At 38.1% G+C, this 12,558-nt stretch overlaps 1 protein-coding gene across 1 annotated transcript in view; it reads right to left on the bottom strand.

Moving 5' to 3' along the window:
- PLCG2 (phospholipase C gamma 2) overlaps positions 1 to 12,558 on the bottom strand; it is a 67,732-nt gene that overhangs the window by 25,817 nt on the left and 29,357 nt on the right. The window contains exons 6-15 of the mRNA XM_082489273.1: positions 11,649 to 11,733; positions 10,806 to 10,889; positions 8,252 to 8,295; positions 6,989 to 7,061; positions 5,848 to 5,949; positions 5,555 to 5,673; positions 4,090 to 4,175; positions 3,001 to 3,121; positions 2,076 to 2,244; positions 115 to 219 (exon numbers count right to left, since the gene is read on the bottom strand). Of these exons, the coding sequence (XP_082345399.1) occupies positions 115 to 219; positions 2,076 to 2,244; positions 3,001 to 3,121; positions 4,090 to 4,175; positions 5,555 to 5,673; positions 5,848 to 5,949; positions 6,989 to 7,061; positions 8,252 to 8,295; positions 10,806 to 10,889; positions 11,649 to 11,733 (988 nt within the window). The remainder of the gene's footprint in view (positions 1 to 114; positions 220 to 2,075; positions 2,245 to 3,000; positions 3,122 to 4,089; positions 4,176 to 5,554; positions 5,674 to 5,847; positions 5,950 to 6,988; positions 7,062 to 8,251; positions 8,296 to 10,805; positions 10,890 to 11,648; positions 11,734 to 12,558) is intronic.

Below are 12,558 nucleotides of genomic sequence, written 5' to 3'. Positions count from 1 at the left end.
TTCACATCTGTTCAACTGGCAATATTACTTACACAAATACTGAGAAAATTCATGTAAATTTCCAGTATTACACAACCTAGTAACAAACTGTAGTAAATGTCACATAAATAATACCTGTTCTATTGTGTCCCACATGTAAAGTTCTCCTTGTTGCTTTTTTTCTTCTTTCTTGTCTTCCAAATTCACATCAATGTCTCCTTTTGGCCCCAGTTTTTTGTGCTTAAAAACAACAACAAAAACCCACACATTCATACATTCACATAGAATCATATATAAAATTGGTCATAATATTTCAGCATACTCCGTATTACTGGAAGTATTGCCCTCCATTGCACAGCCACCTTCTGTCTTTACCATAACAACACCTGTTCCACAAGGCTTTATGCAACAGGACCGAATTTTTTTCTTTAAAATGCAAATCTCATAATAAAGGTTAAAAATGTAGTAGAGGCACCATTCAAGCAATAAAGGAATAACTAGTTTGATAAGAGCTGACCATCTTTAGAGGACAGAAAACATGAAGTGACACATACCAAGAAATAAGGATAAAACAAGAATCCTTCTGCAGAGAGCAGGACATAAGAAACAAAAACAAAACAAACAAAAAAAAGATAAGGAATTAAAAGGAATGGTGAATTCACTCTTCTACAAGAAATATGAGCAAAAGGGAAATCTTTTACAAGACAAGGGGTAAGTTCTACTTTCTTGAGAGTACCCACAAAAAACAGTGGCTCAAGGGGCTACGGGTGATTAATCATCTCATATCTAGTAGTTTTGAACTACATTCAGTTCTGCATAGTCTACTGTAGGTAGATTTCAATTTGACAGGCTTATCTGAAAAATCCCACAGGCCCCTAAGTAGGAGTTGCCTCTGACTGTTTACTGACAACATTTTCCAAACAGATGCCAAATAACACAACTAGCTCACTGGCAGGTGCTGATGTATTTAAAGACTCTTTCATGCTCTTTTAAGCCAGGACAGGGTGATATGGATGTTCTCTCCTGCAGACTCATAGAAGTTTGTAATTTCCTTTAAATCAGATCTGTCATGTTATTATTCACATGCCTATGCAACTCCCCTTTATGCTCTGCAAGGTAACACATTTGGAGGGAAAAGAAACCCAAAAACTTAAGCACAGAACTTTTGCACCTTATAGTAGGGTGCTATTATTTCCAGTCTTACATTCAAGAGCTGTGTGCTTATATCTATCTACCCTTATTTCTTCTGTTCATAAGTTTAATACATAGGATGCAGTACTGTTACAAGAGCTGGAAAACTGAAGCATGGACAAAAGTAATTATTATTTTACCAAAGAGATCACGAGCAGCCCTTAGATTCTCCACCTAATTTTGCCTTTCAAAAAGCTCTACTGCAGTTTCAATCCGAGAAGTCTTCTTTCAGCTATCTGCCTCATGTTGTTGCACAACAGTACTGAGTAAAGCATCTGTATTGCCCAGAAAGTAAGACACACTAACAGTGACTGTCTTCTAATAGCAGCACCATCACGTTTCACAAGTGGCTTACTAAATTGCATATGTAGATCACATGAGTTAGTAAACACCCATCAATTTTTGCAGTTTGCAAGCAATCTTGACAACTTAAGTATGCAGCCTGCAAGTGCTTTGGGTTTCACTTGAATGAGAGGCGTTCTTTAGAGAAAAAAAAAAAAAAATAACAACACTAATCTAACTTCCTATACAAGAACATACTTCTATCATTTTTAAGCAGGCCACATTGTGTAAGAAGTCTATGACGAGCATTTGCAGCAGTGAACCCTTGCTGAAATTTAGCAGCGACATTTCAGGAGCTGGAAGACCTTTAGGAAAGAGCTGACATTCGATCTGGCACTTGAACTAGCAACACTTATTGCAAAGAAAACCAATAGCAAGCACTTTAACATGTAGTTTTACAGAACCCTGTACAATACTGCAAAATGTTACTAGTACACACTTCAGGCATGGGGTTTCTTGTCTCTCAACAGAGACTAACAGCTAAGCTGTGAAGCCAGAAGTAGTATTTCTGGCTCCTCCTCTCATTTTCATATTTTATCCACCAGCACACAAAGCATGCCCACCTTGATGATGATTTTTTCTTTCAGCTGGGTTGGTGATGGTAGCTGATCTGCACTGGCTTCAACAGGCTTCATTAAAAGCTGATCCCCAAATACCTCCTTGAACACTTTGGCCATGTGTCGCTGCTGCTCCACACTACAGTGCTCTTCAATTGACAGAATGACTGGGTATCTTTGAGGGAGAAAACAAAGGTGAATGTAGACAATTTCTTTTTACTATAACTGGTAAGGCAGGGAAAACAGGGCCTTCTGTCACCCTAAAGATCAAAGAACATATTTAAAGCCAACAAGAAGACAAAAGGAATAGAGATAGACACACAACAGATAATAACAGATGTGCAATCAGAGAAACATTAAGGTCAGAAGGGACTTCTGGAGGCCATCTAGTCCAAAATCCTTCTTTGGGAAGGCCCAATTCCTAGGTTTGATCAGGTCGCTCAGAGCTTTGTCCAGCCAAGGTCTGAGTATCTGCAAGGACAAAGATTCCTTACAAGCTCTTTGGCACAGTTTCAGTGCTAAAGCACCATTATGTGAAAATTTGTTTTTCCTCTCCTCAAAATTGTCTCCGTTTTCCTTCACATGCACTCTGAGAAGAGTCTGGCTCCATCTTCTCTATTAATCATCCACTAGGTAGTGGAAGTCAGCAACCAGACTCCTTCATTAATCTCTTCTCGAAGCTAAACAAACTTAGTTTGTTTATCCCTTGGATATCATGTGCTTCAGCCCCAATACTGAAAACAGAGTTACGTAATGGGACTTTTCCTCAAAACTGAATCTATTAAAGACCTACATTCAGCAATAATTAAGACTACTAGAACATCAATAAAACTACTACAGTGTCATTATTATGTCTAGATTACAGAGAAAAGAAGTTCAGGAAGGTCTAAGCATATGAAAACAGGCTTAAGGAAAATAAATCAAAGCTTACTCAGAAGCAACAAAGGCATGATCTTTGATTGCCTGTACTACGTCATCAAACTTGATCTTCGTTGTCCGTGTCCATCCATGGTAAATGATGGGTTTCCCATCAGGACCATCCCAGCAATCCACTAGGAAAGACAAGCAGTGGAAAAAGGAAGAGACCAAGAGTTACTTAAGTAACTTTTATATAAAGAATACATTCAAACCTTCAGTGTCACACACATTGAGTCATAGACTTCAGTGTTTTAATAAAATATTCTATTAAATTAAGTTATATCTCTCACAGAGGAAATTAAGTTCACTTAACTAAGAGCAATACAAATAAAATACAATGTAAAATTTTCCCAAATCATTATCATGTGGGAATCTGGAAATAAGGAATTCAGGCAGCTATATTTTCAGTCTACTAGTTTACAATCATTTTCCAGGAATAAATACACTCCAATAGGTGGCAAGCTGACAGCTTATCTATTTTTCTGATTTTAACCCTGAAACCCTAATTTGAGATACATTTTTCATCAGCCAAATTGAACGGGCAGTAGCAACTAGTTTTATGAAGTAACTGGTAAAATAACATGAAAATAAATTCAAACTTTTCAATAAGGTACACAAGCACAGTGATGAAGACACATACACAGTTAGCGGAGAACAAATGCACAAAGACATCAACTCACAAGCAAGCTAGACCGGATGACAAATGGCACCAAATTACAACAATCTCTGTACCTTAGGCTTTGTGTATTACAATGAAGGCAAATAAACTATCTATCTACGCCACAGAAGTAATTTCAGTTTAAATCCTATGCTTTCATATAGTAGATCCAAGATTGACTTTTTGGTGTACAGTGAGATGAGTTTTAGAAAGACCACCTTAAAATTCCAGGGGAACAAGAATCAGAGTAAATGAACAGGGCAATATTGAGGGATAAGAAAAACAATTTAGGGAATCAGTGTTTTTTATATGACTAACTTCAACCTCACAAAACAAACTAGTTCTTGATTTCGGTTCTTTTTTTTTTTTCTTTCTTGGTAAACAGGGGAAACTCTATTTATATGGAAAGCATGTTACAAACCACTCCAGAAACTCTTTACTCACACTCAATACATCGACATCCCATTCTAAGGCACCTGATGTAAGCTTCTGTGGAGGATTCACTTCGAAGTTGGTCTCCTGTCAGATATCTAAGGAGTAAAGAAATTGTGAAAGACAAACAGTCAATTTCAACCATCTCCCACTCGCTCACTGGGTGACATTTTTTCTTCTGTCATGGAGAATGTATGTTGATTTTATTTTATTTTTTTACTTGCAATGGAAGAACTGGACTCTGCTGAACACAATGCTATCAGATTTTTGAACGGATCAAATTATAGGAGATTAAAGGCTCAATCTAAACATCAGCCACCTGTAACTGACATGTTTCTGGAGAGCAAATCATGAGCTTTGAAACATACCTAAACCTCATCATGCTGAGGCATAATCATGTTGGAGGGGCATGGAGGGTATTTAGAGCAATACCACACCCTATACTTCAAAATATACCTATAAGATATATCTATGTGCACTTTATTTCATTCCCTGCAATATTTTATTTGTTCATCTCTCCTCCCTCTCTTTACACACTGGTTTTTTTCATCACAATACTAGATGAGCAAATCACTTTCATCTGAAGACAGTTCAAACTCATCACCACCAATAGGTTTGTACTTGGGCTAAAGAGCTTGCATACCACAGATTGTCAAGCAAAAGGGCTGGATACCTTAGACACAAAATAGAGAAATCAGCAGCTAACTTACTAAGCATAAAATTCCCAAAACAGTAACAACAAAAATACAGTCTCTGGGCCTTCAAAGGTCTGGCTGTAAAATAAACTCAAAATAATAAAGAGTATCAATACCAAACTGCACTCCTCCTCTGTCTCAAGCACCTCTATCTACTCTAATCCTTGTCATCCAGGCAAAAACCACGAATAGCTGAAGTCCTGATCATCAGATGTGCTAATTTAAGGTCTCCATATTCCTTTCCTGCTCAGGACCAAATCTTTTCCACTTTGTGACACTGTAAACCGTCAGAGTATCTATCAATAGTGCACATCACTACCTCCTTTCCCAAGGCAACAAATCCACTGCCCTTCAGATCACCCAAAGAGTATGGAATTTTCCCACAGTACAAGTAGGGTCCTTATGGCATTCTTATGTTCAGGTACAATTAATGCTGACTCAATGAGGCTGTTGGTGCTTTGAAAAAAATGAAGTTCCCTCAATAACTTTAATTTCTGAAAGCAGAGAGGCTGGAACTGTTTCAACCTAAGACTTTTTCTTTTTGCAACAGGATTCAGGGTTTGGCTTTTCTGGCAGCTGAGCTTGGTTATATGTCAAACCCTCTAGGATCTTAAGAGAAGGGGAAAAAGGAGTCCCACAAACTGCATTTTCCACATTTACATCACACTTTAGAAAGGTTTCACACATCCATGCAGTATAATTCTGGCACAAAGTATTACTTTCTTCTAACACATGCTAGGTCTGTTTGAACAGGGATAGACAATGGAGTTTTAGTGACTTACGTGTTATGAGAGGAAGAAATCCAGTAGTGGGACAAGGGATTGTTCATGTCCTGCACATCTATTGAATCATATTTCTCATCCCAAATGCTGTTTTCTTTTGCAAAAAGGTAAGTGAGGAACTACAATACAAAGAGAGAGACTGACTTTAAATGTTTTTACCATACATGACTAAAAGAAACCTAGCAATGTAGCAAGAGAAGCCATGGGGATCTGCCATCCAATTAACAAACTAGCAACTAGCAGTGAAAGAAAAGAAGTCCACGAGGAACTATTTGAAAGTATCATTATCTTACCTCATCAACAAAGAGGAAGGGTTCAGCAGTTTCTCTCATAGTGTCATCAATAAATTTTGTCATTCGTTCTCGGACTTTACTGAGATCTTGTGCCCAAGATTCCTTTAGATAATAATAATACAGTAGAAAAAAAAAAAAAACTTTTAGAAGTGGTATTATGCTATACAAAATCAAATAAGGAACAGAGAGACCAGATATGTGATTTACTTCTCTCTCAACCGGCTAGTTTACTGCCAATATATTTTATTGTACCCACATAAGAGTTTTCTCTATGATGTCTAAGGGCAAAAAATAAGATCTCCATTTAAGTACCTTTATATAGATTGGGGGCCCACAAGATACATACTACATATGTACACATATGCGTGCACACACACAGAAAAAAGCTAGCCTCCTTGAAGGATATGCCTTAGCTATAATCTCTCTCATTTCTAAGTGAAATCTGAGTGTCCTTTTAACACAGTGAAATAGAGAGAAAAAGAAAGTAGCAAGCTTATACAGGAAGTGTAGACCTCACATTTCAACCATATTTGCTAAGTTGGAGTTTAGCAGTGCCTAGGAAATATCACACAATTTTTCCCCATGGTGTCTGCACTAAATAACATTATAGAAAAACATGAAGATGCAGTTCCAATCCCCGTCTCCATCCTTATCTGCTTGCTGGTATGGGACATTAAACTGGCTCTATTCAACAGAAAATTACCTTTCACTCAAATGCAGACAGTCAGCTCAGTACTTTATGTAAGAGCTGCTAAAATGGGGCCATGGTGAAGGCACTACCCCAGATGTACCTAAGCTGTAACAGCTGTAACTAGGCCAGGCTATCATCTTTGACATACATCCAGTGTTTATTTCTAACCTTGTCTATTTATCTAAATGACTAAATGGAGACCTATTAAAACCTTCTTTACTTCGTCCACCCTCTCGTCCTCTGGTGCACCTTCAGAGTCTTTATATTGATGAAAAATAATAGTTCTTGTGAACATTCAATGGCAATAAATACGGAGAAATCTTTCCAAAGCCTACTATCACAGCTGACATCAGTCATATTCTACGACACATCACATTTCTTTTTAATGAGCATAGAAATCTGTGAGACAGCGTCAAGAAAAAGAACTCGAAATTTCTGCAACCTTCGCACCTGCTGCTCATGTAGGAGGAATCTCTGAAAGTCATGGAGATGAACTGCTGAAGCATCTGGACGGTCAGTATTTCTTAAAAAAAAAAAAAATAAAAAAAAAAAGGAAAGTGAAGCTAAAGAATTAACAGAGCAAGTGTCATCAGATGTTATAGCAGAAAATGACATGGATTCGTATCTTGCATTTACAGTATAAATGTGCTGCCACCACAAAGAAACTTTTTATAACTTTAATGGAACGTAGATTAGGTTTTTAATACTGTATTATCTAATTACTTTATTTTGAGCCTTTAAATAAAGCCTCTTGGATTCCTGATGTGATGTCTGATAGTGATTCACTGGAAAAAGTACCAAATCTCTGCTCATTGCTTTACAGCAAATGAGCAGCATTCACTTGACAGGGGTGTTGCTAAGCTGAGTTGAGGCATACGGAGACACTGTTCTTTTAAATCATCATAGAGCCATACTTCCACAAATAACTCCTACCATGTATTATTCAGATGATTTACTGATATAGAACAAAAAAGGAGGCAAGACGCAGCTGCACCAAGAAAAAGCAGCACAAATGGTTTCTCTTCTGTAGGACACAAACGCCACATTATTTGGGACCAATAAGGTATTTATAACCTACCCATCCTTGATAAATCTGTGCTTTTTAAGCAGTCTCAAAGTTTAATTCATATGACATGACTAAAGGCTAAGAAAATATGCAATACACTCAGAGCAAACTTTTTAAGTAACTTCTTTAATCTGCTAGTGTAATACTCGAAACCAAGATAAACTGGTTTAATTCACAGTCAAAGTGTTAGCAATGCCCCTGATCTCCTTTTCCTGCTGTACACAGCTTTCTTAGATTTTCAAGTCCAAGTGAAAGATGCAGAAACTGTTACTATCGGCATTCTGCTCAAGTCTAGGCAAAGCCTGTGCACCACACCACTCTCCAGACTGAAGTTAAAATTTTTCCATCACATTGTCCTTCAGCAGTTTTGTTCAGCTCTTGGTAAAATCACAAATTTGCAATTAGGCATATTTGCTTGTTCAAGTCCATACCATTTTGGTAGTCAGAAGGTAAAAAACATTTATCAAATTATAATCAGGACTTGTTTCCGTGATAAATTCACCTTTCTGAGTGCAAAAAAGATGAATCATTTCTTTTCACTTACTAAAGTATCAGAACAAAAATAACAGCGTTGTAATTCAAAAACAATCCTGCCACACTGCAACCATATGGAAATGCGGAAAAATAATACAAATGAAGAGTCTTACCCAAGAATGAACACAGAGGAATCCTTTTTGAATTCATCAAGAATCTTAAAACAAACAAACAAAAAAAAAACACCACAGAAAAAAAGGGGGAAGATAAATAACAAAAGAATAAGCAAATTTCTATCTAATTCCATCTAATAATGTCCATAGGTTTGGGAAGGGGAACTATATGCATTTTTGCTTTAGAGAACCTGCATACAAGGTGGCAAGACACATTTTTAATTAAACACATTAAAAAAAAAAAACCATACTGCCAAGGCTGGCAACTGTACTTTAGGCTTTTCAGTGTGAACACAGATAATTCTCAGGCAAAAACCTTGTTATTGATAAGGCACCTTATATACACAATCACTCAAGTTTCTGGAGAGCTTTTATTGTTTGGTATCCCAGAAAAACTGGAATTACATATCGTCCATCACATTTATTCAAGTGAATAAAAAACCTAAATTGTTTCCAGCTTGAAGCAGCAGTTACAGATCACAGGAAACTTATCAACTGACCCAAAGCAGCTGTTGAGCAAACTGAGGAGTTTCTTTGAAATGATCCACAAGGGGCGATAACAAGAGTTTAAGGAAGTCAGATAGCCTCCTTATTCTGTGTTTCACTCTTCAACTTTCTGCTCAAGCTAATTAACTCGACTTTCATGGCCAAAACTAAAACCCTGTCAGTAAACAGAGATTCTTTATTACTTCACAATAATTTCAGCATCACTTTTAAACAGCACAAGAAGTTCTACTACCATGGTGGTAAATGGAGTTAAATCGGTGTCCAGTTACAAGTGGTGTCCCCCAGGGCTCGGTGCTGGGGCCCGTTCTCTTTAATATCTTTATCAATGATCTGGATGAGGGGATCGAATGCACCCTCAGTAGGTTCGCAGACGACACTAAACTAGGGGGGCGTGTTGATCTGCTTGAGGGTAGATTGGCTCTGCAGAGGGATCTGGACAGGCTGGACAGATGGGCTGAGGCCAATGGTATGAGGTTCAACAAGGCCAAGTGTCGGGTCCTGCACTTGGGTCACAACAACCCCATGCAGCGCTACAGACTGGGGGCGGAGTGGCTCGAAAGCTGCCTGGCAGAAAAGGACCTGGGGGTGTTGGTGGACAGCCGGCTGAGCATGAGCCAGCAGTGTGCCCAGGCAGCCAAGAAGGCCAACACCATCCTGGCCTGCATCAGGAATAGTGTGGTGAGCCGGACTAGGGAAGTAATCATCCCCCTGTACTCGGCACTGGTGAGGCCTCACCTTGAGTACTGTGTTCAGTTTTGGGCCCCTCACTACAAGAAGGACATTGAGGTGTTGGAGCATGTCCAGAGAAGGGCTACAAAGCTGGTGAAGGGTCTGGAGGACAAACCTTATGAGGAACGACTGAGGAATCTGGGGTTGTTTAGCCTGGAGAAGAGGAGGCTGAGGGTAGACCTTATCACCCTCTACAACTACCTGAAAGGAGGTTTTAGAGAGATGGGAGCTGACCTCTTCTCCCTGGTGACAAGTGATAGGACAAGAGGAAACGGGTTCAAGTTATGTCAGGGCAGGTTTAGATTGGATATTAGGAAGCATTTTTTCACTGAAAGGGTTATTAAACATTGGAATAGGCTGCCCAGAGAGGTGGTGGATTCACCATCCCCGGAGGTGTTTAAGAAAAGGGTAGATGAGGTGCTTAGGGACATGGTTTAGAAGTGGTGGTGTTTTTATCAGGGTAGGTTAATGGTTGGACTTGATGATCTTAAAGGTCCCTTCCAACCTCACTAATTCTATGATTCTATGATTCTATAAAAGACACAGCACTGATTTTCACTATCAAACCTTCTATTTTAGCAACTGTAAGTTGAATCAACAATAAGCATATCAGCAACAAAGACCTTTATGCAAGTAATCTCAAATTATGTTTTTAAAATTATTAGTTTTAAAAGGTTCCTAACTTCTGGAGTCACTAAATGTCTGTAAGTTGTCACCAACTTCATGAATCTATGCAACGAATACATGGAAACAGCAGTCAGGTAGTTGCCCATATAAATTAGTTAAAGTGTATTTCCACTGCATTTGTGCCTCCCAAGGACTGTCTGGTGCCCGTCTTGTAATGGACTCGCCCCCAGTAACCTCCAAGCATGAGAGACAATGAGAACATTAGCTGTTATTTGATGCTCAGGATACATCCTCATGATTTACAGAATGTTCCTAGCAATAAAAGGTTAACATGAGTATGGAAAAACCTTGCTCCTGTCATTAAACAGACCAGCGAAGCCTAATGAAAAGGCATTCTACGTCCTGAACAAACACACAATAAAAGTTCTTCCTAGAAAACCCATTATATCTGTGCATATCTCTACTACCAACACACAAGCAGCAACATGAATGACTTATCTTCTTAAGCCAATTCCTGATGGTGACTGTTATCTACACATCAAACACAGTACTATACCATTTTTCTGTTACAAGAATGGGGAAAAAAGAAAATTAGTAACAAACTGAAACAAACAAATAAAAAAATCACCATTCACTCTATATTCTGAGCAACCAATTTAACAGAATGAAGACTACTTATGAAAAAGCTTACCGATTTCTGTTGTTCAAACATGATTTTCTTGTAGAACAAATGAAATTGTTCAAAACTAAGCTCTTCCTTGTAAGCGCCTATTTCCTACAATAGAAAGTAGCATGCAGTGAATTTAGAATTCTCTGAACAGCATTTGCACAGCAAACAAGTTACTCTTACTCCAGCTACCACCCTCTCAAACATTCTCTTCTACTCCAACTTCATTAGTTTTAACTACTTAGGATTTAATTTATTTTTTTTAAGATTACAAACAAGTAAACAGATTCTTGGTTCGTGACACAATGCTCCTAGCCCACATCTTTGGCCTTGCATTTTGTATGCTGACTCCATTTCCACTATGTTACTGAGAATGAAGTAGTGCCTCATTTAGCCATTGTTAGCTGAAGCAACAGAAGAAAGTATGTATGGTTTAAGGGTGGAGAGCTGGAAAGCAGGAAAAGGTGGAGATATTTAAAATTCCTGTAGGAATGGAAATGACCTTCTGAAGTTATTAATATTAGCACAAGTTGGAGTGAAGAGGTTATTAATTGATCATATTGGAAAAAAAATCTTTTTCTTATATATGAATTTTATCTCAAACATAAAACAGTTTCCTATGCACTTGCACAGTATCAGCACTGGAGCTCAAAAGCCAATGTTGGCTTTGGTCAACTGTACAATGAAAAGAAGGAACTTTTATGTCTATATTTTCTTAGAGCCATAGCTATAGGCAAAGCCAAGCTGAGAAATTAACTGATACAATCTATTTAACTGTACATGGTAAGAAGCAAAAATATAGAGCGTAACCTGAACAGAAATATCAGATAATACCAAACAGATGTAAGTTATTAGGTAATTAATTACCGCAAATTTATCCTTCAAGAACTTCATGCTGCTCACTTTGAAGTTTACTTGGGGAAGGACAGTTTTCAGCTCTCTAAGACTGATACTGGGGGGGGGGAGGGAGAAGAAAAAAAAATATTAAGATAGCAAAAACTCCACAGTTCTGTTGCATTTAGTCAGCTACTAATACATTTTCTATCAACACAAAAATGTGACTACTGAGACATTCTCGGTAGGGCTCATTTCACATAGCTGTAAACTTCTATAAACGTAACACCTACACATGAGCAAGCTAGACATGTTTTCTAGTTAATAGGGAGAAATCAGCATTTCAATTAATTTGGGTATTCGTATTAGGATGAAAAGAACCATGCTGCAGAGACACCCATTTCTCTTCATCAACAATTAATCAGATCTAGATGATCAGCTCAAATGTAGATGTTTACACATGGTCAGATGAACTGCAGCCTTTCTTCCATTGTTCCAGTCCCACTGAAACCGGACACGGAAAACATTATACAAAGGATTTACAAAATGGATGAACAGAAACAGAAAACAAAAAGCTCCAGTTTTAATTACCATTATAACCCTTTTCTTGGATGGTAAAATTGATTCACAGCAGCAAGACTCTCCCCTCCTGCAACATCTGAACATGACCTCATCCTCCTCTCACAACCAAGTCTTCCCAGAGGATTGCCTTCCAGGTCCATTTACACAGACCTGCTGAACCCTTTTACAGTGTTTCAGAATGTCCAGTGATATAACAGCAACACTTCAAAACACAAAGTTTTCTAGATAACAGCAAGACCTTTCAAATAAGACATACTTATTTCAGATTTTAAGTGACACAGTGCTCACATACACCAAGTATTTAAGCAATACTTATATACAAAGCTGAATTTATTAATCGTTTCAACACTTTCTGGCCACA

This window comes from Vanellus vanellus (assembly GCF_965231255.1).
Source record: "Vanellus vanellus genome assembly, chromosome: 12".
NCBI lineage: Eukaryota > Metazoa > Chordata > Aves > Charadriiformes > Charadriidae > Vanellus > Vanellus vanellus.
This window is presented reverse-complemented; position numbering and strand designations above follow the sequence as displayed.